The 27,379-nt window shown below is 43.9% G+C and overlaps 1 protein-coding gene across 6 annotated transcripts in view; it reads left to right on the forward strand.

The window, feature by feature from the left end:
• Nucleotides 1-27,379, forward strand: part of pcdh1b (protocadherin 1b) — a 138,306-nt gene that overhangs the window by 47,860 nt on the left and 63,067 nt on the right. For 5 of the 6 annotated variants that reach the window (XM_046406736.1, XM_046406734.1, XM_046406739.1 and 2 more), the window contains exon 4: nt 20,644-20,863. In XM_046406736.1, the coding sequence (XP_046262692.1) occupies nt 20,644-20,863 (220 nt within the window). Of the gene's footprint in view, nt 1-20,643; nt 20,874-27,379 lie in introns of all 6 variants that reach the window. The other variant, XM_046406738.1, reaches the window with a different exon arrangement.

The following is a 27,379-nucleotide window of genomic DNA, read 5'->3' on the forward strand; positions in this document are numbered from 1 at the left end:
AAATTGCTGCAAATGTCAATGGGATTTTGAATGGAACCCAGACGTTTGACTGCGGGTCACATGATCACTCTCCTTTGTTTCCCGTGCCGATTGTTCACAGTGCCTGTTGTGTGAAGGTCATGGCTTTTTACAAACAATTAAACAGATGATCCTGACGATGACTACTTTATGAGCACTTTAACAGGTTCAGTGAATGCACAGCACTGAAGGAACAAATGTTAAAATGGCCTCCACGTCGGGGAGGTAAATAAATAACGTTTAAGACAAGCACATCACGGAGAACATTACCCTGATCAAAGTCATAAAACCTGCATCAGATGGGACATTTAATGTCTTTTACCACGTGGGCGGGGCTCGCCGCTCCGCTGAGACTTTCTTTTATTTATCACTCTGTTCATCACTCCATCCGTCTCTCTTCCTCTCTGTCTGTCCGTCTCCCCTGCAGCTGCCAGCTGGCAGCGTCTCTGTGAGCTCATCAATAAGACTGACTGATTGGAGATTGATGATGCCGACTAAGAGAGAAGAACCTGTCTGTCTGACAGATGATCCTCCTATAGACAGAGACACAGTGACACAGTCTTTAATTGTGCTGCATTCAGGTAGAAAACATTTAAAACAGTTCGTCGAAGTTGTTGCTATGCTAGCAGTTTCCCCCCACTTCCAGTCTAAGCTAAACAGCTGATGTTAGCAAAGTCGCTAGCATCACTGTAAACTCTTGGTCTGGTTGTTATATAAACAAGGTGAAGTTGGCACGCTACAAAGCTAACATGCTAGTCAGACCCAGAATTAACACGTTACAGCGTGATAGCATCTGGTAGTCATTAACGTGCAGCTAAACCCAGTGTGGACACAGCATTAGCACTTAGCATCATGATGGTGTACTATAACTGGTTTGTATTGAAATTTTGTGACTTGTTGGGCTAAAAGCACTGGGCATGCAGCCTTGAAACTGATATCCTTCATCTCCTCTGACTTTGGATCTGACACATAAACAAGATGTCTGAATGTCAGACAATCAAACATTAAAGGGTCAGTGGGCATAAAACTAAAAAGAAAAGAAAACACTGGAAGCCCTGGAAGTTTCCTCTGAGCGAAGCGTCTCAACACACTGAAGAATCCACATAGCAGGAAAATCCATCAACTAATGTTGGTGTGTGACCTGAGCTGACTGCAGTGTGTGTGTGCGTGTGTGTGTGTGTGTGTGTGGCAGTATGGCTAACAAAAGGCGTAGCAGAGAGCCATTAGGGAGAGAGAAGTTAACGAGCTCCATAAAGATGGAGGGAGGAAGTTATTGACTGCCATTTGTCTCTGTTGTGTGTGTGTGTGTCTCATTATGTGTCAGTGTGTGTTATGAGTGTGTGGTCTTTTGTTTGAGGGTAAACAAAGCCAGAAGCTGCACTCGTCAACAGGCTGCAGTACAAGGTGACAACAGAGTCCGTGTGTGCGTGTGTGTGTGTGTGTGTGTGTGTGTGTACAGCTGGTTTGACAGGTTGAGTGTCCCACACGGAAAGAAAATATATGTGCACATATATGTTTTCCAACATATATGTGCACATATATATCCATATATGCATACATATTTACATATATATGTAAAGCAATATGTAAAACATTAAAAAACATTAAAACAAAAGCTCTGTCGTTTCCTCGTGGTTTTCTGGAAAGGTAGAAAGTAATTTGTTGCTAACAATCTGGACACTGGACATAAAGTTGGCGGTTATTTGCTATCATTATTTCTTCTCCACATATGTTGAACTGTATGCCTTCCTGGTGGTTATTGCATGTTTAGTTGGTCTGCTGGAGGCTCACAAAAAGGCTCTTTAAGTTATGTGAGCAGTTCAATCAATTAACTGGAAGTGTGCCAGTTGAACACTTCTTCCACTTCCTCATAATTAGTATTAAAATTCTTCTCGGGAAACTCACCACAAATTCACAGTTTGTTTCTGATGAAGTGCAGGGAAAGACGCCAGCCGTGGAATAAAGTGCTGTATGCACATTTTTTATTATTACACGTGTTGTAACTGCACATCCTTTACTCGGTACGCTGCACAGTTGATCCTCTGAACTCATTTTATTTTGTTCTATAATTTGTTCTTATTTTGTTTTCTATTTATGATTCTTGAGTTTGCAGGATTTGTTTAGTCTTTTTTCTAACTTGTTTTTAAGGACTCTTAAAACCTACTCTTACAAACCAAACTTTGAAGACGGACTCCTCACGTGCCCTTGATTCAGGGCCCCCCCCGCGCACGCACACACACACACACACACACACACACACACCTACCTCACACTCTAACACATCCATGCAAAGGGATTGCCCTGCAGGGACGAGGAGTGTTTGTTTTTCCTTCCTCTGGCTCTCTTTTGTGGCTCATCCATTGTTGTCTCATTCCTTCCTCTCTCTCTCTCTCTGTGTGTGTGTGTGTGTGTGTGTGTGTGTGTGTGTGTGTGTGTGTGTGTGTGTGTGTTGGGGGGGGGTATCATCCCCAGGGGTTCCCTTGTTGCCTTTAACGTTTGGACCACAGCCCACACACTTCCTGAAACCAGCTTTGCATCACTCCACAGGAAATGCTGACATCACTTCCTGTGTCAGAATCAGAATCAGAATTCCTTTATTTATCCCTGAAGGGAAATTCTTGTGTGTTAGTAAAAATGCTCTAAACGTGAGCTGAGATCACAAAGAGAGGATGAGACGCTTTCCAGGAAGTAGACACATCCTGCTGATACCATTGGTGGGTTAAGCGATGAATCAGTTAAATATGTTTGATCATTTATGAGTAAAGAAAAAAGATTTGCTTCTCAGATGTGAGGATTTGATGCTGATCTCTGAGTGTCTTTGGCCTGCTGGACAGACAAAACCAGATGTCTGAAGACATCACCTTGTGATGATCTTTGATCAAGGCTGAGGACTGTTTGCTGAAGTTTAATTAATTAAACGATCTTTTAATCAGATGTTGCTATTTTCCATCGGTTCTTAATTTCCTGTCTTTCAGCCAGTTATTTGGTAGATTTAGATTAAAATAAGAGCAGGGGTCTTTCATACAGGTCACTAATTTGGTTTTCTGTGCAGGAGAGACTGCGTCCATGTTTTCCCACAGTCTGCGGTTCATCCACACATGACAGCCTCTTGTATGTGCGTACATTATAGCTTTGGCAGACTCGTCCTGCAGAAGAAGCTGCTGCAGAGCGTTCGGCGTCACGGAGAGGAAATGTTTTCAAATGAAAACAAACTGCTGACCTTTATGAGTGCGAGACAGAGAGGTGTGGCTTCTCTCAACCTGCTTTGAATCTCTGCAGCAGCTGAACCCCCTCACACACACACACACTCTCTTCCATGTCTGACCGTCTGATCAGCTGCTGTGAGGGGGAGTGATGTGTTTAATGACTTTTCCCATGTGGACAGACACAGTTTGGCTTTCAGCTGCTTCTCACTTTTTACTGCTACATCCTCCCTGTACACTGTGAGAGTGTGTTTGTGTTCTTGTGTCAGCACTGCTTCAGTAAAATGTGTGTATTCGTGTGTATGTGTGTATATTGTGCATGCAGGTGATTTATCTAAGTCAGCGCTCGCTCGCTCGGCCACCGCAGTTGAATCCTAATTCTCTCCCTCGGTCTCTCTGCCCCATCAAAGAGCTGCTGTTCATTCAGGGTGGAGGATGGTGCGTTCGAGGGAGGGCTAATCTTCCTTCTTTCCTCTTCTTCCTTCCATCCTCCTGTCCCTCCTTACCCCTCAGGTAGTTTCTGTCTCTGAGAGCTGTCGTGTGTTTGCACATTTGTGGCCATGGATGCAGATTTAGCAAAACTGTACTGGTAGATTTAATACTTTATGACACACACACACACACACACACACACACACACACTCTTTTTCTTCCTCTGCATCTGTCTTACATTTTTCATCTGAGTCATGTCATCATTCATAAGTGATAAACTCCCAGCAGAGTCAAACAGGAAGTTGTGGGGAACAGCGAGATGAGGTATGTGGCGTCGTCTTTTTCTGCCGCGTTTCCCGCACTCGTTTCATTCTTTCCATTTAAAGCTTTAGAGCCGCCACTTCCCGTCGGACCCCCCCGACTACCACCACCAATCATGGGAAAGCCCCGTCTGAGCTGCAGCCGAGGCCTCCCGACCCGGCAAAGCTGTAACGAGCAATTTCTGATCAATAATTAAAGTTTCTCTCTCCTCAGCGCCCCCTGAACAAGGAATCAAATGAGGTTGACTGCTTTATTTTTCTGATTGTAACTTGTGTACAATTCGAGGTCGGTTACCAAAGAAAACACAAGTACTGAACTGAAGGTCGGCTGTTGCTTTAAACCTCCTTGTCTGGTCGGTGCGGTGAGAATCTGTGGGTTAGCTGTCAGTTTGATTCAGTTTCCCTGAACGAATTCTTGTTTTGAAAAACATCTCACATGTAATGCTGGCCAAAGTGAAAAAACAAGTTTATAATAACTCACACAACAGAAACATTAGATTAAAATTCAAGCACAGTTGCACACAGAAGGTAAAATTCCTTTGCATATGTTGGTGTACCTGGTATATTTCGGAATGTGGTGGTATGCTGTGATGAATGGTTATATGTTTGGTACTGGTACTGCTCTCTGTGTGATGGTGTAGAGTTTTAAGGTATATGGTTGTGATATGTAGCGGTATGGTACTCGACAACATATGGTATGGTATTGTACATTGTACTATTACTGTGTATTTGAGCCATAGGAAAATACACACTGGCACAGTATAATACATGATGGTGTATTCTGGCATGGTACTGTATGTGATGGTAGTGTCATGAAGTGATGATGAATTGTCACTTTGGGGTATATAATAGTATATAGCAGTGCCTTGTGACTGGGACTGGCACATGGTGGTATATAGTATGGGATATTATATGGTATATTATGGTACAATTTAAATGTATGTTAGCATGATAAATTTATGAAAAACATTGTATGGTATAGTCTGGTATAGGCCATTATAGTATATCACAGTGGTGTGGTACCTCAGTGCGGTATATTGTATTTTGGTTTGCTATATTATGGTGCATTATTGTATTATCACTGCTCGGTAAAGTATACAGTATGATGGTATATTGCGTGTGCATGGCATTGCGGGCTGTGATCGAGTAAAATATGGTGTAGTGAAGTGCTGTAGTACAGGAGTGCAGTACATTCCAGTTCAATCCAATCCAACCAGAAAACAAAAATATGGAGTAACGAAGTAAAAAGCAGATAATTTTCACTGCAGTAAACACCATCATCATCACTCTCACCAGTTTGTGTTTATTTATGTGTTTTGGTTCCCAGTAAAGGCTCCATCTGTCTGGTCCGCTCCCTGTCATTACGGCATCTCTGTAATGGGGGCTCGGTTAACCACAGCGTTCTCATGACTCCGCCCACTCCACCCTTCAGCCCCAAAACCACTCCTCCCAGTCCCGCAGAAACCCAATCAACACATTCCTCAGCATGCTTTTTCATCTGACGGCATGTTTTTCTATTTGGGGTGGGCGCGTGGGGGAGTAAAGGTGGGATGAGGAGAAAAACTGAGGAGGAGGAGGAGAAAGAGGGAGGAAAGGAAAAGAGAGGGCGAGGCTAATGCAGGCTGATGTATTAATCACAGTCAGAGGTAATTGAGAGGCCGAGCGAGGAGCGGGCGAGCGAGCTGTCCTCCATCACTGTCTCATTCTCTCTCTCTCTGTAAACAAGGCTACTGTACCGACTGAATATTAATGCACCGATACACTCCCTCTGTGTGTGTGTGTGTGTGTGTGTTCATTTTAAAGTGACTTATGGTGCTAGTGTCCTTACAAGAGTCCGTGTTGTTGTTCTTGTTGTTGGCACCAGCTCAGTGAGAGTGTGTGTGTGTGTGTGTGTGTGTGTGTGTGTTCTTTGGCTGACTGTATCACTTCATGATACTTAAAGGAACTGTTCAACATTTGTAAGAATCTTGTTAGCGCGCCCCCTCAGGTGAGCAGGTGGATGTTTCATCTGTGTGCATCCAGCATACCTTTAGCTTAGCTTAGCACAAACACTGGAAGCAGAGGGAAACTTGTAGCTTAGCTTTATCTCTCAAAATGGAGGTGTTAGGCTAGCAGTTTCCCCCCTGCTCACAGTGTCTGTGCTAAGCTAGGCTAAACATGTTCTGCTTTCATCTCTTTGTTGGTCACATAGATATGAAATCCATGCTGGACTGTCCCTTTAACAGAGAACACAGTTTCACCACACACACACACACACACACACACACACACACACACAGACTGATAGAAGATAATTGGATAATAAGTTAGAGGACGTCGTGTCTCTGAATCGGTCTAATTTATTTTCCTGTTTATCATAAAGTGCTTCTCCACTCTCACTGACACGCCTCATTATTCACTCACACAGTAATCACTAAATACACTGTAACACAAAACAATAATGATAATGCATAACAGCCAATATCTATAACGTCAGGCGCTCTCGTCTCTGGCCGCTGTACCGTTTACGTCTCATCAGACTCACCTGTGGTCCATCAGGCTGTTTCTGCTCTGAGATTTAATGTCGCTTCATACTCTTAAAGGGTCATTCCTGCTCGTTACAGTCGGTGGTTTTGTAGTTCTGTCCGTCATTTATTAATTATTGAAACAAAGTGGTTCAGAACACCTGGACATAAAATTAATAACCAACCAAAAGGCCTTCCTGAACTCCTGCTTGCTTCCGTTAGGTGTTGATGATTGTCCAATCAGATGCCATAATGCAGCTGTAGAAGACTCCTACACCAGAGTTACAGTTTGACTTCCTGTGATGTGCTGTGATGCTGTAAGCGGCGTGACATATTGTTTCACGGGGCTGTGCTCTTTGCGTTAGCGATTCGTGTTCACTTCCTGTCTTTCTTACACCCCCGACATGACAGAAATCAGATTTCAGGACGTCGTCTCACCACACAAATCGAACGCTTCATGATTTCTTCTGTCTGTTTCCATTGAGCTTTGTCGCATTTATCATCGTGCGTACTCGTGTGAAGTTACACGACTGCTATGCAATTTGTCCAAGAACACGGAGCCAGTAACAAACTGTGTTGATAAAAGCTGATTTCACTTCTTCTAAAGTGAGTTTTTGACAGTAGGATGACATTGAGGCCCAGCGCTCCGTTGGTTGGGGGCAGTTTCCTTGATTGACAGGAGTCCCAGCCTATCACGGTCTCCCTCTTCTACCCAGATGATGGACTTCTGGGTCCAGTTGTGACATCTATGGCAGCATATTCTGGATTATGTTCCCTCTCTTTAATTAGAACTCTATGGTTCAGTTCGCAGTGAACCAACAGGCAATAAATCAGCTGGAAAAATTTTCCACAGTTCACAGCAGAATAAAACCTGAAAACAGACTTTTATTTTCTTCTTTGTCTTCACCCTTAAAAAACATTGTTATTAAATTATCTGCTGGCTGACAAAACCCAGCTTCCTGTTTCTAAGGAGTAAACACGTTCCTGCCTCAGACCGCAGCAAATTAACGAACGAGGTGGAGCTGGAGCTTCGACTTTAATTAAACCCGCAGACACAAAGCGGAGACACTCTGAGCTGCTGCCTCCTCTGCTACCAAAACATCTCCATATTTCACTGGAGTAACACTTTACTTTACCATCGCTTTAATCTGCTGCGAATTCCACAATAACTTTCTGGTGTGTGGCTGTTAGGTTTCCTGAAAAGAAGCCTCGTCATTTCTCTGAGGGGGAACTGAGAAAGTCCTCAGCTGCTGATCGCTCATTACATTTGAGACTTTAGGAAATTAGAATTAAGAGTAGGAGCGTTGCTAAAACTCACATTAACCGTTTCATTTCACCCATTAACCCAACCATAACTCAAATGACGACAGCAGATTTTCACAGAGCTGGTTGAAAGCTCTGTCTCTGCCTGACTTTGTGTTTTTTAGTTAATAGTCTTAAATCTTAATTTATGAGAAATGAAACACTTGATCTACTTTCATTCATCCAAAATAAGCCAAGCTCTTCTACATCTCCGTTGTCACAAATCCTTAAACCGCCACTGAACCGACTGAACACTCAAACCTGCTGGCAACACGTGGATTAATGTAATTCACTGTGCACAGGAGCACACACTATAACACTCACCTTCATCGTTAATCTCCAGGTAAGAAAAAAAGGGATGATTTGTCCCAAAGAGGGTCTTCAGTTTGGTTTAAAGTGATCTTTAGAAGCATTAAATTTAAGAGAGCCTGGTATGGAAATGAAATTCTTTGAAATTCTTCCTGATGGATAAATTTAAACCCTAACTCTGTGAAATGATGCTAACAAGGACTGAAGTTCGCAGGCAGTTGAAAACGCAGAGAAATAATGAAGCTGCACTGTTTTCTGGTTAGCCTTATTGCTAACATGTTTGCTGTAGAAATGCATCATAACACAAAGGTACTGTTTGTATTTTCAGACTAATGCTATGCTAACGCTTGTCAAGGTCTGATCACCTCTGACTTTTGGCTCCCTCACACTAAAATTTCACAAACTAATTCCCTGGATATTTGCAGCTACGAGCCAGTCTCTTCCTTTTGTTATAAGTCAATTCTCCTCCTCCTCCTCCGCTAAATAAAGTAAAAAAATTATTAAATTATTAATTAAATTATTTTTAAAATAAAAAAGCCTCTGGGATGAGCTACATAACGTGGTAACGTGCTGTGACAGAGCTGGAAACAGAAAACACTGCCTGGAAGCCTTTTACTGCACATCAGCTGACAGCACAGGACTTCCACTTGCAGTGCAGTATTTTACTAGTATTGTACTAGTACTTTTACTTATGAAGTCAAGGCAGACAGAACTAGGATGAAGATGAACATTTTTAATTCATGTGCTTCAAAACTAAAAGTACATGCAGGCATAAAACAAAGTGTGACCTTCCACACTGTGCACTTCCTGTCTGATGCTGCTGCAGCTTTACAACCAGAGAGCAGCTCAGAGGTCGGAAACTGGAAAACGGCCATTTGATTTGTGATCTGCCATTGATTCGATTCCAGTAGAGATTAACCTGCATGGTGCAACACTCACGCCAGTTAGATTACTGAGAAACGTTTTGCCCGTGAAACCTCCTCATCTGCCGCTCGGAAGAGCTGTGTGTGTGTGTGTGTGTGTGTGTGTGTGTGTGTGAGTGACCTCATTTCACACCTGCTCAGTGTGCCAAAGGTGAGTTGAGCAGAGATGGTGTGCAGGAAGGAGGCGGGTGTTGATCATGTTTCTGGTGGAGTTTTTCATAAATTATATTTTCTCAGACCACTACCCTCAGTAGTACCCTCAGTTTACTTACTTCCAACCCTCATTTTAGTAATTTGTACCCTTTAATTCATTAATCAGTTTCCCATATTAATTATCTGGGAGCCTTTTATCACTCAGTCCATGTGTCCTTGTCTCCGTCAGGCTCCTGACAGAACGTTAGCGTGCGGTTTCGTGTGCTGTATGTCTCCCATGTATGTGTTTAATCAGTCCTGTCCGATGGCCCTCCTCCGCTTTGTTCACATTCCCTCCAGTGCGACTGTGTCCTGGCCGAAGTTTGTCGTTTTCACTCGACAGTATGTTCTGTTGTTTGAATTCTGTCAGAGTTTTTCCTCTCTGACTGTTTTTATTGACTTTATGAAGATGAGTTTCTGTTCCTTCATTGTAATTCTGGAGGATCTGCTGCTGCTGTCCTGCTGCCAGTGTCCTCTCCGTCTCTCCTGCTGTCTACTGCTGATTAGACTTGGCGTTAGCGTTAGCATTAGCCTGTCCAGTCGTTCCCTATGGGCCTGTTGTCTCATTTGGCTATGGCTGCGGCAGCCTTGGCAAGCTAGCAGCTAATCCAGACTGGATGCTAATGAACTCTGGCTGGTGTCCACCTCGTTCCTGTAGAGACGTCTGTTTCTATAAAGCCCAGAGGCTAACTGGCTAACGTACCACCGGTCCACTGGCCAACACAGACGGACAGACAGAGAGAAGGACGAGCTAACTGGGCTTCTGCTAGCTGTTAGCTGCTAATAAAAGTGCAGTGCAGAAAACTGTGGAGATCTGCCACAGTATGTTCGCCCTGTTTTAGCCCACGTTTCTCTTCCCCACACGAGCCCCAGGACTGAACTGGTCTGAAGCATTTTTCTGTTCACAGGGGGAATCTTTCACCTGTCTTAACTTACAGCGTTCCCCCAGTGATTGGGAATTTCTTTGGGTTGATTTTCTTCAACTGTTACTGGGGCAAAATCTTCAACAGACTTTAAATGCTCATGTCTCAGTGTTTGTGAGGCTCATTTTTTAATGTGTCACCCCAACAGGAATTATTTTATAAGGTTGTTTTTTGTTGTTGTTGTTAAAAAAGGATTTTTGTGAAGCCTTGTGGACTTAAGTGTCACTCAGGAGTTCATCTAGAGACTACAGTGAGTCAGAAAGAGAAATAACAAACACAAAACCCTCAAAAATATGTTGAAAACAACATGACGTGTCAGCATATCATGTTTAGTACCTGGACGTTCTTATCTGCTCGCTCAGCACATTAAACTTCTGAATTTTCCTCCTTTTCACTTTATTCAGGTCTATTTTTCTGTTTTTTGAGGTGTTTCTTGAGCATTTCGTTAACACTGAATTCTGTGTCTGTTTGAAATGTAAAGATGTGACCATACTGACTCGAGACCAGTGAGTACAAACAGGAAATACATCATTCATCTGCTCCACCGATTAAAATGTAACGTGACTTCAGTCTTTCGTGCGGCTGCTCGGCTGAAATGTTCGCAGCAGGTTTTCCTTCCTCTTTCTGTTGTTGCTCTTTATTCAGACGTCGTTTATTCCCACAGCATAAGCTCCTCGCTCAGAAACCTTCGAAGCGCTGCGGCGGTCCGTCAGCGTTTTACTTCCCTTTATTGTTTCCAGACAATTGAGCTGACCTGAACACCCCCTACTCTGCTCTGCTGTGACTATTTTTACTATTCACATACACACATGCATTGTAATACATGCGTATGGACCCTCACCTCCCCCCGGTGCGCTCCTGCACACACACACACACACACACACACACACACACTGGCCGAGCTGTAGACAGACGTCCTGAGGGTCTCTGTGATTTATGACCTCCATGTTAGAGGGGGGGAACGAGCCATGAAGAGGTGGGAGATGGAAGTGAAGGAGGAACTCAGAGGATGACTGGCTGTGTGTTCATGTTCATAAAAACATGCACATACAGAACATGTTGTTGCTCTGCTGTATAAACAATTCATAGAAACAAACAGAAAACATGTTAGTTCACTCCAATGATCCCAAATCTTTTAAAACGGGAACATTTCACAGGACAGTACACAGATCTCACACATGTTGTTAATGTGCACACAATGTGTGTGTGTGTGTGTGTATGTCACATTTACCGTGTAAAATATGGATGGAGCTTCCATGTTTTAAAGCCCTTTCAGTTCTTTAATTCTGCATTTTCTGTAACGTCCAGCAGGGGGCGAATCCGCTGGTTTCAAACCGAAGTCTGATTGTATGCAATCTTATGAGAAAATGAGCCTACGTCTCTCTTCATGTATTCTTCTTCACTGCAGCATAATGTTCATTTAGTAAGTTATGGTCTTCTCCTAAGCCAAGCCAAACCAAACCACACCTCATTGTGACTGTCACTTTAAGTTAGAAATACACACACCCACACACACACACACACAGTACAATGTAAGTGTGTGTGTGGAGGCACTTTTCAAGGTTCAACTGATTGAGTCTTCTGTTCACTGAACTCTTTTCGCCTTTCACATCTCGCTGTCTGTGAACAAAATTCACAAGAGATGGATGAAAAACTCTCTTATCCTTTTTGAAGTGTGTGTGTGCTTGTGTGCATGCGTGTGTGTGTCTGTGTGTTGGCCAGAAGAGAATATAGAAGATAAAATAAAGAGAATCCTCCCCCCGCATCCATCGCCACCTCCCCCTCACATCCCCGCCCTCCATCTCCTTCTGACCCTCAGATCAACACAGCGTGTGTGTGTGTGTGTGTGTGTGTGTGTGTGTTGACACAGAGTGGCAGTAAAACTTCAAACTTTCATATGAAAAGTGAAAACTTGCAGCCATATCTTTAACATGTGCGTCTTTATGAGCTGCTGCTACTTTTTTATTTTTTTGGTTTTGTGTGTTTTCAGGCTGTCTGTAGCTTCCTGTCATGTTTTACACGCTGCGTTCAGGTTGGATGTTGCCAGTTATTTTTGTAATGTTGTCACCAGAATAAAATATTGACGCTGTGTGTTTTGGCAAACCACAGAGTAAAGGCAGTTTGTCCTGGTCCGTCGCCACGTGTTTCCTCGTGAGGCTGCGATCAGGTTTGTTCTGATTTTTGTGTGACATGCAAACCGGAGACAGAAAGGCTCCAGTATGATAAGTATTGTAGAAATGTTTTTTATGGTTTGCTTGTAATGTACAAATGTATTTACTCTGAGTCCTGCAGCAGCACTGGCACACAGCGACATAGTTTGTTTTCCCAGCAGTCTGTTTCCAATCTGCATTGTTTTTCTTTAACAAATTCGGGTAGCTCGTTAAAGAAAGATTGCCGATAATCAGTGCTGTAAAACAAAACAACTCTGTTCTGCTTGTGTTTCCTCCTGAAGAGTCAGAACTGTGTGGTGAGTCTGAGTCGCAGGAGGAGGCGTCTGGATGTGTGAGCTTCACTATGTGAACAGGTTGTAAGTGAGGTCAGACAGTCAGATCCAATCAGATCGCTGTGAGATTCCCTCTGAATATTCACGAGGGTCAAAACTGTGAGAAGTCGTGAATCCCTGATGAGATGTTAGAGATGAGGGTGGAGTGTGGATTTTAGAAACTGTCATCACTCATCGTCAGTTCTTCATCCGCTCTGCCAACACCGCCAAACCTTGTGTAGGACAGGAAACGATTCGTTCACGGTCAGAATGAGCCGATGTTGAAAGTTTGCTGGAGATGAACTTGATAGCCCAGATGCCTGAAATGTTTTCTAACCTCCTGGTCAGTGGCCTCAGACTTTACATCATGATGATGTCAGATATTTTAGGTTTATGAACATAAAACCTGTACTGGTGAAAAATTCATAACGGAAGGTATCATAACTGACCTCGTTTGCAGTTCAAAGTGTCCTGGATCATGTTGGTCTATGGGAGAAATGCCTTTTGGGTTCAGCACTGCAAGCGGCCACTGAGCAAAACTGGACGCAAAGATGAGCGTCGCCATCATTGTTTCCAGGTCTAATTAATTAATTTATTGCCGTTATGCATTAAGAAAATGTTCAGAGTGTGTAGATCCACTTCTGTCAGATTCTTCTGTGCTTTACTAACTTTTAACCACATTTCTGAATTTCTCAAAGCGCCATCTGTGCAAATGAGCCGTCTAAACAGTTTTATGTATGTTTCATCTGCTCGTTGGAGGCCTGGCCACACGTTTGTGTACAGAGTTGACAGAAGAGTTGGCAGATGAAACTCAGACATCCTCAGCATAATAAAACAGGAAGTTTGGGATGTCCAACTTTTGCCTAAACCCCCTCAGTCATTTCACCTCAGCAAACAAACACGATTCAAATTTCTGAAAAGTTTCACGTCGTTCCCTGAATCCTCCAGATCGGCACAATTTAATCCAGCTAAAATTAGGAGGGAAAAGAGATCTGAGTCGTAACCACAGAAAGCTGGAAATCAAAGTTTCTTCTTCTGTGTGTTTTTTTTTTTTCATCTTCTTCACGTTGAAGCTGGACGACAGCCGAGCAAATCAAAACCAAATCACATCTCTCCCTCTCCATCTTTTTTATCACCCCACCTTTCCCTCACTCTTTCATCCTCCCTCGCTCCGTCCTGGAGCCAATTATAACCTGCTGCAGCATTCCTGACTGCAGGAGGTGGAGGAGGAGGAAGGGAGGTGTTCTTAGGGATTAACATACCAGAGCTGTCAGCTGGAAAACACCCCACCTTTTCTGCTGCTTTTCTCTCCCTCAGCTGAACGTAAAGTTTTTGCTCATTATGAATCACATAAACATAACCCGGTACACAAAGTGTCAGGAACGAGCAGAAGTACGCGTTAATGTGTGGAAATACTGTCTGCAGAAGACAACACACAACACAGACGAGGTGCAGTAAACGCAAACAACAAAACACACACACACACACACACACACTCACCCACCCTGAGTTTTAAAGGCAGACTTACGTACGTACGAGTGAATGTGAGGGAAAAAGCTTCGTTAGACGCTTTGTTAACTGACAGTTCAAATACATCAGCGAGTCACAAATGCTCATATGTACAAAAATACAGCCATCGTGCACAATGTGACAGCCCACACCCCCCCTCAGCTGACTGTGGGTCAGTTTGAGGGGTTTTCCTGTCTGCCCGTCACCCATCAGCGCTGCGTTCACTGCTGTCAGCGAGTCTGAGCGCCGCGTGAGAGAGCAGCGAGGCAGCAAATTGAAAAATACAAACAGAGGAAGATTTATTCAAGTTCATCTGTGTGTGTGTGTGTGTGTGTGTGTGCGTGTCTCACCCCCGGGTTCATTGGATTGCTGCGTCAGTGTCTCTGTCACTGTCAGCCTTGAACTAAAAACACACACACACACACACACAGATCTGTCAGGAGCACAGCTCTGTGGAGTGTGTGTGTGTGTGTGTGTGTGTGTGTCTGCTCTTCCCTTCCCTACAACTCTGTAGTTTACCTGAGGACATGGCTTGTGTGTTTGCAGTGTGTGTGTGTGTGTGTGATGCTGGAGGTGCTCGAGAGTTATGGCTCCATGTGCTTTGCCAGTATAACACAAGATTTAGTGGCTCAGTGAAAACACACTCACACACACACACACACACACCTGCAGGGCAGAGGAGTGCAGGCGTACGACTAAGCTCTGGGAAGCAGATGAGAGACTCAGCTGACCTGTTTCGTGTGTGTGTGTGTGTGTGTGTGTGTTGACGTGATGCTGAGTGACAGAGGCAGTGATACAGCTTGTTTCTGTTGGACAAAGACACAGGAGGGATGGACAGTGAGCATCAGTACACAAATGTAGTACAGGATGTTTTACAGTACTGTAAATGTATGGACGTGAACTACTGTAAGCACACACACACACACACACACACAGTATGATGTGAGTGTGTGTTGCATAGCTTCAGTGTGTTTGGACTCATTTTCCTTCTTCTTTCTCTTGGACTCGTGGAAAGTTGACACGGAGACACCGAGTGGCTGTTTGCACCATGTTTCACTGCCTCTGCTGCTCTCAGATCAGCTCTCGTTATCAGAAGACGCTCGGATACACAGGAAGTGTGTAGATCCTTTATTTCACTTTCAGAAATGCCCGGCTGACAATGTTGAGTCACCACAAGAACGCTGTGGTTGTTTGAAATGTGTGGTTGTTAGGTTCCTCCACACTGAAGTGGGAAATCATTTCTGAAGGGACTGGAGGAACGCTGTCGTGTGGAACATCACCGTTTGCTGCAGCCTGACAGATGTGCCGTCCTCATACTTTTGGCTATATAGTGTGGTCTGTTATGTCTGCTGCTGCTCAGTTCACTGCCGGCTCACACAGAAGTTTGGTGAGGCTTCATTTTCAAATATTATTTTCTATACTCTCTCAAAACTCAAAAATGATTTCTTACTAAATGTTCTGCAAAGGACATATATGAAAATATTTTTTTAATTCTGAAGTTTACAGCACATTTTCTGAAGTTCCATTGTGTGCTGCTTCAGTTAAAGGACCTGTCCACACACTTTAGACCACATCAAATAAAAAATGAATTCATCGTGTTTAATTGCTGCCTTGCTCAAAGGAAGCAAGACTGTGGTTGAAGTAAAACCAAGTCTGGATTCAGGACAAACAGCAGCTGCAGACAGATGTTGTGTTTGTGTGTGCGTGTGTGTGCACACACACACCTGCTCAGCATCAGGCTGCTTCTCCCAGAGAACCAATCAGTGGCCTGCAGCGTCGAACTCTCAACCTCCACTGAGAGTGAAGGAGAGAAAAGAGTCATTTGGGAAAGGGAGGGAAAGAGGGAGTGCTGTTCGGGCTGCAGGCTACGCACGCACACACACACACACACACACACACACACACGCACACACACTCACACTCACACTCACTCTGTGCCTCCATCTATTTTTCCACTCCTCATTCTTTCTCCACTCGGATTCAACACAGTTGTGTGGAATTATCACTGGCAGCCACTCTTCACGTGGGCCGGGAGGATGTGTGTGTGTGACAGGAGTGTGTGTGTGTGTGTGTGTGTGTGTGTGACAGGAGTGTGTGTGTGTGTGAGTGACAGAGTGTGTGTGCATGCATACTTGATAAGGACAGACTTTTATAAGCATGCACAATGCAGACTCACACACTCTTATCTCCCACAGAGGGAGGTAATGAGGATCATACACACACACACACACACACACACACACACACACACACACTGAGTTATCTCTCTCTTCGTGTCCCGGCTGACAAACAGCCAGTGAGGCTTCATGCGTTTCTCCTCTCACTGGTTTTTAATCATCTCTGAACAATGTGGCCCAGTGAACGCCTCCTCCTCCTCCTCCTCCTCCTCCTCCTGCTCTGTTACCAGCTCCTGCAGGAGGAGGAGGAGAGGGTCTGACCTCCTCCACTTCCTGTGCAGCCTCCTGCAGCAGGACGAGCAGCAGCAGCTCCTTTCTTTACCTTTGTCCTCCTGTTCCTCATTTTTCTATTTTCTTCCAAATCCACTCCTCCTCATTTGCACTTGAACTCTGTGTGTCTCGAGTTGATTTTGTCTCTGAACCTTCACAGATCTGAAGCGTCTTCCACTTTGCAGCCATCTTGTGCAAACTGCTTTAAAAGCCTCTTTAATTCTGCCTTTCTGCATGACGGATTCTGCAGCATATTCATGACCTCCATGTTTCCCTCGGCGATGGTAATGAAGGTCAGTTACTATGGATTCAAGGAAAAATGGTTCATCACGCTTCCTTGTTTTCCATAAATGTGCATATGTGCATTTCACCTGCACATGACTGAATCTTCTTCAGCATTCAAAGTGCAGCATTAACAGTTTACTGTGGAGGAAGGAGGCCGTGGCGAGCTGCTGTTCTTTGAATTAATTACTGACCTTCATCACTGTTACAGTGTTAAAATGGAGGAGATTATTTGGGAAATAATAATAACACTAATGATAATGACTTCTACAGTGTTATTGTTGATTTTCACGTTGACAAAATCAGTATTTTCTGTTTTTTAGGACAAATTCATTTTAAAACCTCTGCAAAATGAATGTAAATTTAAAGTAACATCAGTGTGATGTACAGTTTAATTTGAGGTCTTCATCAGTTTAACAAACAGCAGCCAAGACCTGACCCAGGACAAGATCTGAGTCTCCTTTGGAGCCCTTCTCCGGCTCGTTAATCTCAGGTCGTACATCTGAACCATAAAAACTTTTCAACTTGTACCGCCATCCGCTCGGCTCTTTCTTTTGATTTTTTGGCTTCCTCTGCTGTCTAAAGTCATGACGAATCTTTGAAATCTGTAATTCTCAGTCCATGAACGCCACTCGCCTGCAGTTGCCTCTCTGAGGTTCAGGGTTGCGATTAGGCAGAAAATAGGTCAGAAAATGAGCTGCTGTACGGTCAGGCAGATGGCGGCCATTTTGTCCTCCGTGTGGCGGCAATCTTGAACAAGAAGGACATCCTGTGTGGGCACAAGATGGCGGCAGGTGGCTGGGCGGATGCTGAGGTGGAGGTTGTTCTGGATGCCGGTTGGTCTTGATGTTTCTCCCCTCTGATCTGCTCCACTTTCCCATGGAGCAACCTGCTGAGATGGCACTTCTATTTGCAGCAAACAAACAAACACACGCACACACACACAGCAGAAGTACAAAGAGGACAGAAAAAACCAGGGATTTTGCAGTGTGTGTTTGGGTGTGCTGGAGATGACAGACAGGCAGGAGGAGGATCGAGACGATTTGATCCGCTTCATTTCTTCCTTCATGTATATATAGATGTGATTTATTTCCTAATGCTCACACAGCAAACAGAGCAGAGGAGGCTGGAAGCAGGAAGTGGTTATTAACAACACGGCGCCCTCCTGCTTTTCCTCACACATACGTTTAACTGTGAGGCCGCTGCAGGGTCTCAGGTGGGGACGCTTGGCAAATGGAAATGTTTATTCTCTGAATGTGCTCTGTATTATTTGGCTGGCTGTACAACACTGAAAACCAACTTCGGTCTTCTTTAAAATAAACAAACTGTTGTTTTTTTTCCAACTGTATTGTTGTGGAGTTCTCGTTTGCTTTTCCAACCGCGAGTCCCATTTTAACAGGTGTTTCAACAGATTGCAAAAGGCTGCTTTTCAGTGTAAACCAGCTTGTACGTAAACAGTAAAAAATAGTCATCTGAGTGCTGTTGAAACAACAATATGATTTAGACACATACTTTGTCGGTGTTCAGCCACGTTTCGCTGGCAGTTCATCAGTGTTACCTGGATGTCACCTCTGGGTGTTTCCTGTCATGTGAGCAGGTGCACGTAACAACCCAATCACCAGAATAAATGCTGACAGTGAGCGACTCTGCAAACCAGGGATTATGTTTGAACTTCACGTTTTGCTTCTCAGTGTTGCGTCGTGACAGCTGTGCTTCACATTTGTCAGCCGCCTCAGTGATGTCGCCTTCATGTGCCGATGAGAGGATCTGAAATGTCAGACTCAGTGGCAAAATCACACTGAGCAGATGCATGATGAGCAGACAAGTGAAAATGTGCATGTGACAGTTTGGTGGGTTGAAACCCTCTGGTTTCATCCCAAAGCAAAAGCCACACACGGTGACCTCTGTGAAGACCTCACCCTCCATGGACTCTGCTGAGAATAGAGACAGGAAGTGTGAGTACTCAGGCTCCAGTTATTAGTGTTTGAATGTGTTTACCTGGAGAGGAGCCTGGGATCTGCGCTTTTGATGCCTCAACAGCACACCATGTCCACACAGTTTAGAGGACAGCTCCGGTGTGGTTTGAGTTGTGTACGTCCTCCATCACTGTGACATTACTTCAGGCTGTTTGTACCTGTGTGCTGCACAGTCTGGATATTTTTGAACCTCTCAGACTGGTCTGAATGCAGACTGCTGACCCTCACCGTCATGAGCACTGGAGGGGCCTGTAAAGATTCAACATGATAACCACTTGGTTGCTGGTTTACACATGAAATGCAAATTTGTGTGAAGCAAACTAAAACGAGGCAACGAATCTTTGAGCTGCTGCTGCAAAAAAAGCCTGCTTAAAACATGGAGATAAAAGCATTAAAAGTGCTCAGACCCAGTCCAGAGTGCTGATCTGCTGGTTTTACTGGTTCAGGGTCCCGACAGTTGCCATAGTGATGGAGTATCTGCCGCGCCAGGCATGCTGCTCTTTATCAGTCTGGGCCGGTCCAGTGTGTGTGTGTGTGTGTGATTGAAATGTTTGACCGGGTATTGTGTGCCTTTGAATAAGGACATCGTTTGTTTGGCAGCACTCTGTGTATTTGCACATTATGTGTGTGTGTGTGAGTGTGAGTGTGAGTGTGAGTGGCGTCCAGCGTCCCTGCAGCGCTATAGGGAGGCTAATTGTATTTTAATTACAAAACCATCAAACACACAAGTCCGACAGTTACCTTCCACCCCCAGAAACACACAGTAAATGGAGCAGCAAAGTGTGTGTTCAGCCGGCTGCTTTTTAATAAAACAATCTGCTTTGTGACAGAAACTGTGGGTGTGTCACATCTTATGCAGTGCAAACTAATCTAAATACCAACCAAACGCAGGCTTATATTTTCTTTTAAAACCTAAATTCACATTAAATCCTATATCACTTTGGTGTCATTTGATGTGTTTTCACACTGCATATTGTTAGCCCAGGTCTAAGGATAGCCCCAGGCTAAGAGCTGACCCTGTTTAACTTACCTCTTCTTCATGCACACGTTGCTAACCCAGGGCTGAGCTAAGCCCAGGGCTATACGAGTCCACTGACTGTATGTAAAGAGACATGAGACAAACATCTGAGCGGCCCCCTGGTGGCTGGCTGCGATACAGCTCACAACCCCTCCCCCCTCCATGTTAACAAATGGGACATTGGACAAACTAAAAACTAGATGTATAACAAACTTGAGGAGCAGTGGCCGGTGGGGAAATCACTTCCAGTCAACTGACTGATCACATCTTGGCAGCAAGACTGACAGTGAACAGCAGTTACTGATTCATCTCCGCATTTGTGGCTGTGAAGCTGAACGTGTTGGTCAGTTAACCAGCTATACATCTGACTGCTTTTTTAAAATAAAATACGATAAAAGATTAGCTGAAATAGATGATGTAAAATGAGATGGGACCACATGAAAGCAGCAGTAGGATGAAATGAGACGAGATCTGTGATGATGAGATGAAAGCTGACTCATGCTTGTGGTTTGGGGAGTGAAACTAAAGCAAAAAATGAAAACAGTGAGCACAAAGTGCAAAGTAATGAAAGTTTTGGAAAATGATTGTTCCACTCACTGTGTCTAAATGACTTCTTTTAAGTTATTTTGGCTTCTGCTTGATGCATTTAATCACTTAAACTGCTTCATCTGCCTCAGATCAAAACCTGATCTTAAGCTAATAAAAGCACCTCATATGTTAAATTTAAAATGTCATTATGTGCCTCAAATGTTTGAGAAACTGAACTTATCCTACTCCCCTCTCTCTTTGTCTGCCAATCACAGCTCCCCCACCGCCGAGTGACCTTCTCCACGGCCAATCAGGCGCAGGACCTGCAGGATGCGTCCCAGCACAGCTACTATGACAGTGGCCTGGAGGAGTCGGAGACGCCCAGCTCCAAGTCATCGTCGGGGCCGCGGATCGGGCCGCTGGCGTTGCCGGAGGACCACTACGAGCGAACCACGCCTGACGGCAGCATTGGCGAGATGGAGCACCCGGAGAACGGTAAGACCAGGTGGAGTTTCCCCTCCCTCTACTCCTCTTCTCACCTCCCTGACCTCCTCCATCCATCAGCAGACACCCCCACACACACACGCTCAAAAACCAATAAACACTGCTGTCTTTCCCACACATTAACGCTGTTTTCATCACACACACGCACACACTGCATCATGTGTCTGAATGCGGTGTGTCAGCAGGAATGTCAGTGTTGTATTTTTAATCAGACTCCCACAATTCCCTGCGCTGTGTATACCTTTGCTAAAGAGGTGTGTGACCTCACAGCGGCACAACACAATCAATATGCAACATAATCAACTCCCATGGCTTAACAAATTAACATCCCAATTATGTAAATCATACCGAGTCCAACCCTCCATCAGCTCCACTTATAGAGCACAGAGGGAGGCTAGCAGGGAGGACGCTAACACAATACATTCCCTCTGTTTTAGCTAGTTAGCATTTTGTCATCTTGACAACATCAGGTTAGCTTGTTTATTTCTTTATGTCTGCTCCTGTTTGTAGTTTTGAAAACATTTAGAAGGCTAGCAGCTTATGGAAGTGGCAGCAGACGTAGCTGATTAGCTGTAGCCTGTTAGCAGAAACACTGTGTGAGAAGCCAGAGATGCAACATCAAGACAGAGATTCACCAACACACACACACACACACACACACACACACCAAAGGGTTTTCAGCTTCAGCTTTGAATATCTTTGAATATAGCATACTACCACCATGACTCAGCACTGATATGAGTAGTCAAACAACATTCACTAACATTACTGCATGTTGCTAAAAAACGATGCTACATCTCGACACAGACTTACTTCAGTGTCCGGACACAACATCCACAAAAGTGTTTTCTACTTTGCTTTGGTTGAAGCCAGTTTAGTGTAGGACAAACTAGTTGATAAAATGTGCAAATCGTGTTGGCGTGTGTTATTATAATGTTAGCCATAAAAATACTGACATTTGGGAAATACAGCCATGTTGTACTAACTTTGCTGCAGACCTTTAAGTTAATGACTTTAGGCTGTTGACTATTAGGTTTCTGTCTGTTTTAATGTCAGAAACTGAGAAGTGAAAAATGTAAATGTTGCTAAACAGACATTGTGGGTACTTATCTGTGTTAGCTGTAGCCTTTTGACAGATGACAAACTGTGAATGATGCTAGGCTACACACCATAAGAAGTCACCTGACTCTCTGAACACCATACACATTTTATGCTTTACTCTTTGAATTTGAAACCAGTTTAGCATGGAGGAAACTAACTGCAGTCATATGCACACATTTTGTCGTGTATCATCATGATGCGGGCTGCAGACTCAGGTCTCAACAGACAAGACGAGCTTTGATGGATAAGAAATCACGTGAAATGCTGAGGAGTCACTTTGTTCTTTGAATCTGCTACATCCTGCTTTCTTCTTTACTTTAAACACACTACAGTGAAATTTGTCATGGAAAAAGGAAGCAGGCTACTAAACACATCCTGTCATTGTGTTGTGTCGCCTTGAAATCAGCGTACTGATTGATCGTGTGTCTCGGAAAGACAGAATGATGGAGGTAAAGTGCCAGTTATAACTTTTTCTTTAGAGTCCCGAAACATTACAAACTTGAAACCTTGTTTAACTTAACTCTTTGATTAGTCCTTATATCACTAAACAAACAAAAAACATAAATGATTTTACATGTTATGTTTCCTTCAGGTGCTACGAAAACAAAGACATGCAGGTTACGTTAATTGTTTTTATTTAAAATGTTTACAGTAACATTTTTACAGTAACATTTTTTTAAAGGCATATACTTGTATGGTTTTGTCTGATTCTCGTGGGTAATTTCACACACACACACACACACACACTACAGAAATGACGCTATAGAAATGAGATCATGAGCTACAGTAGCTGTTGGCTTTTATTGTTTCCCTCTGGTGTAAATGTAGGACTTCATTTACCTGCTTTGTGCAGCCAAATGATTCATTAGACACACATCTGAAAAACTCCACCGCCCTTTTCTTTTTCACTCATGTCACTGTTCATTGTTCTTCTCTGGCTGTTACGCCTCGTTACCACTTACGCCAATTAAGCTAACTGAAGTGAAACAGCTGAAAATGGCAAAAAACAGAAAGGAGAGAGAGACAGACAGATAGACAGAGAGAGAGATAGACAGACAGAGACAGAGACAGAGAGAGAGAGACAGAGAGAGAGACAGACGGAGAGGCAGAGAGAGAGAGACAGACAGACAGAGACAGAGAGAGAGACAGAGAGAGAGACAGACGGAGCGGCAGAGAGAGAGACAGACAGTGAGAGAGGCAGAGAGAGAGACAGACAGAGAGAGACAGACAGGGAGAGACAGACAGTGAGAGAGAGAGAGAGAGACAGAGAGAGAGAGGTTGAGTGTAAATGTCATCCCTGTCTTCCTTTGTGAGGACAAGAGGACCAACTCTGTCTCTCCCTCTCTTTCTGTCTCTCTCTCTGTCTCAACCCACAGGTCGTACGTATGCCATCTGTAAACACAATTATTCACAGCTGCTCGCACGCCCACAGGCTGCTGCCACCCTGTGTGTGTGTGTGTGTGTGTGTGTGTGTGTGTGTGTGAGAGAGAGAGATTGCGATGGACTGCAGGAGAGTGTGTGAGTGTCTGTATCTCCCCGCACACAGTGGAATGAGGTCAGGGTTATGTTGTGAGGGGATGGTGGTGTACAGTCTTCCACTTTGATGGTCTAACATGTTTTAGCTGCAGGTATTTTCCCAAGGAAGAGTGTGTAAGTGTGTGTGTGTGTGTGTGTGTGTGTGTGTGTGTGTGTGTGTGTGTGTTGCACCAGCAGAGAGGTCAACAGATTACAGTTAGTCTTCTGAGGATTAACACCACTACAGATACACTTCACTCTCTCACTTTCTCTCTGTCTGATTCAAAACGTAAACCTTTATTGCTGCGATAAGCACAGCACCGTAAATATTTTTACATTTTGCTTTCCTCAAGATGCCGTCTTTTTGCTTCTTCTTCTGTCCTTTTCTTCATAGCTGTGAGTTCATCATCCCTTTCTGTTGTGTCCCACCAAACCCCATTCAAAATTTCACTGATTTTAGTCTGAATCTTAAAACTTATTTTTAGGAATTGGAATTGGTGTTATTATTATTTGCAGCCTGGGATAATTAAATTTGAACATTAACTGGTGAGGCAATTCGGCTAATAATTACAGTAATAACAAACCAGACAGCGGCATGTACTTTTCCTAATTGGTTTTTTGAAGCAGTGACTCAGCTCGATTTGTTCGTTCTGTCTATTTAGCAGCCTGTTTCGCTGGGTTTCCTCGTGTTTTCCTCAGCTGCAGACCATATCGATCACTCAGTTGTGTGACTGATTGTAGATCAGTCAGATCTCAAGTGCCTCAGACAGCCTGATGAAGATCTGCAGCGAACAAACAGATCCTCATCCCGTCTGTTCATTTGAAATGATCAGTCAGTAAAAGCTTATTCGCCCTCAGCAGTAAGATGGGCCTCCAGTTAGTCAGATTTAAAATTCGATTGCTTCTTTCCGCATTTAAAAATTAAATCCATCCATCTGAAAAGCAATGTTCTTGCTCAAAATGAAATTAGTCGCTTCTCAACATAAAGCTTATATTATTGGTGTCCTTATTTTAAAGTCAGAACAAACAGCGGTTGGAGCCCCTCGGTTATATTGTGGCTCTCAAGAATTTCCCTCCAGGGATAAATAAAGGAATTCTGATTTGACAGCAGCATCATGTGACGCGGTGCACTGACTGCGAGATGGTTTTGTTGCTATATGTGGAGATGGATGCATCTGCACTTATGTAACATGTGACCAGTATGTGTGTGCTGGAGTTGTCTCTTTGATTCCAGTTTTACTCCTAATCCATCTTGGTTGCTTCTCCAACTGCTTTATTGGTGGATTATCCACACACACACGTAGTAGTATAATCTGGACATAATCCAGGTATAATATGGATTTGAGTTGACTGTCATCCAACTGTTGTTCTATTTACTGCTAAAAACGCTTTTATTTTGTGGCAGAGCTTGAAGAAATCTCCATGCAGGGTGTAGAAATGGTTTTACCTTTGTTCCCAGTCCAGCGCCCCCTAGAGGGCCACGAAGGCAGTGTTACTGCTGCGTGGTCACATTAAACTTGTGTTTTTTGAGGTTTTTTTTTTGTTTGTTTGTTTTTTGGTATTTTATAAATCTGGTCACGTTCACGTGCTCATAACTGCAAAAGGTTAAAATTAAAAAGCATAATTTCGGTGAGCGGTTACCGGTCGAGACGCGTCATCAGGCCACTGTTGGCTGGCGAACGCTCCCTCACATCATGATGGTCACAAAATCAAAGCAACAAACTGAAAGCGGCTTTGAATGCTTCTCTGTGTGACCCCCACCACCAATAAACGTAAAGCACATGTTAACATGCTAACAACTTATTTGTATTGTAGAAGGTGGTTGTCAGGCATTTCAGATCTTCTCATCCAGATTACTTTCCCAGGAATTTTGTTCTTTATTGTCGTGCCTGCAGCAGAGATATGAGCAGGAATGTTGGCTAACCTGCTGCCACAGTAAACACAGATGACATTTTGTTGATCTTCTAAATGGTTTCTCTTCTGCTGGCTGCTTTGAATGGGGATGACATTCAGCATTGAAAACTTTCAGCTTCAGAGTCAAAGCTCAGTGGTTTGTGTGTTTTAGGTTGGCCTCGTGCATCAACAGTGCATTCAGCTACACTCTCAGCAGCTAATTTTGCTTTTATAAAGTGCATTTAACAGGAATTTTAGAGGACCAACATCTAAAATATACTCTGAACTCAAAAGTCTAAAATATCACTGTAGAATATAGAGGGGCGAGCACAGTCTACAGTAATAGTAATAATAAAATCTTATTTCTGTTATTTCCCCTGTTTGTTCACTAAAATCTGCAGTGTCCATCAGTTTTAGGAAATTACTGAACCTAAAAAACAAAACTATAAATTTGTGATGTGCTTTCAGCGATTTTCTGTAAAATGTAACCAAACTGCCCACATGGACAACACAAACACATTTTCTGTGGTAGTTTACTGCGCAGAGCTGAGAGCACAGACGGAGGACGGCGTGGTGAGATCTCTATCATTTCAGCTGCGCTCTCCCTCCCTCTTTCGTCCTGTAAATGCTCAGATAATGGACGTTAATTCCATCAACCCGTCTTCACTCTGCTAATGCACCCACTTCCTGTCTGTGATGGACGGATGGAAAGAGGAGGAGCGGAGGGACGGAGGAGGAGGAGGATGTTGTGTGTGGGGTTTAATTGCACGCGTGTGTTTGTGGTGAGAGATGGAGAGATGGGAAGAGAGAGAGCAGAAGGAGAGGAAGAAGTGAAGAGAAAGGTAGAAAATGGAATAGAGAGACATAGAGACGACACAAACAGAGAGAGAAAGAGAGAGAGGATAACAAGCTGATTTATGATGTGTGTGTGTGTGTGTGTGTGTGTGTGTGTGTGTGATGCACTCATCTCCCAGGATAAAACCACATGCAAAACGTACTGTATATGGGCACGCACACACACACACACACACACACACACACACACACACAAACCCTCCACCTCTTTATCTGCTGATTGCATCAGTCTGAGAGCTGTAGTAATCGCTGCACAACACACACACACACACAAGCGATTCAGCTGTTAATCAGCTACCAGTTTGATTTCCAGATAAAACTGAAAACATAGAAAACCTCCAGCTCTAATGCTGCGGTTCTTCGTCTTACGTCTTACTGTGCGTTCGATCTGAACCGGAGAGACTGCAGTGTCACCTCGTTATGAGTGTGTGTCACAGAAATATGTGTGGTTTGTTCCATAAATCTCAGTTACTGTGACGCTGCGTGCCAGCCTGACTTCGGCCCCCACGGTTAGCCCACCTGGCTAACCGTCAGCAGGTGAGACATGCGGTTTCCCTTTTTGTTGCTTTCTTATCGTATGCAAAAATTCTGGCGATGCAAAACGCATCACTGAGAGTCACATGAGAACATTCACAGATCTTACTGGATAGAGGTTTCAGGGGCAGGAACGTGAAGGTAAACACCTGAAGGTTATGAAGAGACTCCTGTTTACCCAAGGAAGGCAGCATACTTTGTCCCCAGTCCAGACCAGCCCGGGATTCATTCCCCGTCCAGCTGCTAGCACCTTCTGGCTGTGCTCACCTGAATCCCAGCTTGCTCGGGTCACTTTCCCACCACACAGAAACTGCTCCAGAATCTGTTTGTGACTGGACCGAGAACGCCTCCTGGAAAGGGTCTCGCTGCTGTTTCTTGGTCCCCACTCAGGTACAGTTGTTGTACTCAGAGCTGCTGCAGCTGATTGTGTCGGCAGGGGAAATGAAGCCGAATGCGAGCCAAGCAGACTGAAACGTGCAGGTTTGAAATGTTGTTTTTTGGCTCATCCTTCATCAACAGTTTTCGTTTTGAGACAAGCACAGACACAGAAAGTGGATCAGCACAGTAAAACTCCAAATGCAGCATAAATTAGAGGAATAAAAGTGAGCA

Source organism: Scatophagus argus, chromosome 12, assembly GCF_020382885.2.
Source record: "Scatophagus argus isolate fScaArg1 chromosome 12, fScaArg1.pri, whole genome shotgun sequence".
In the NCBI taxonomy this organism is placed as follows: Eukaryota; Metazoa; Chordata; class Actinopteri; family Scatophagidae; genus Scatophagus; species Scatophagus argus.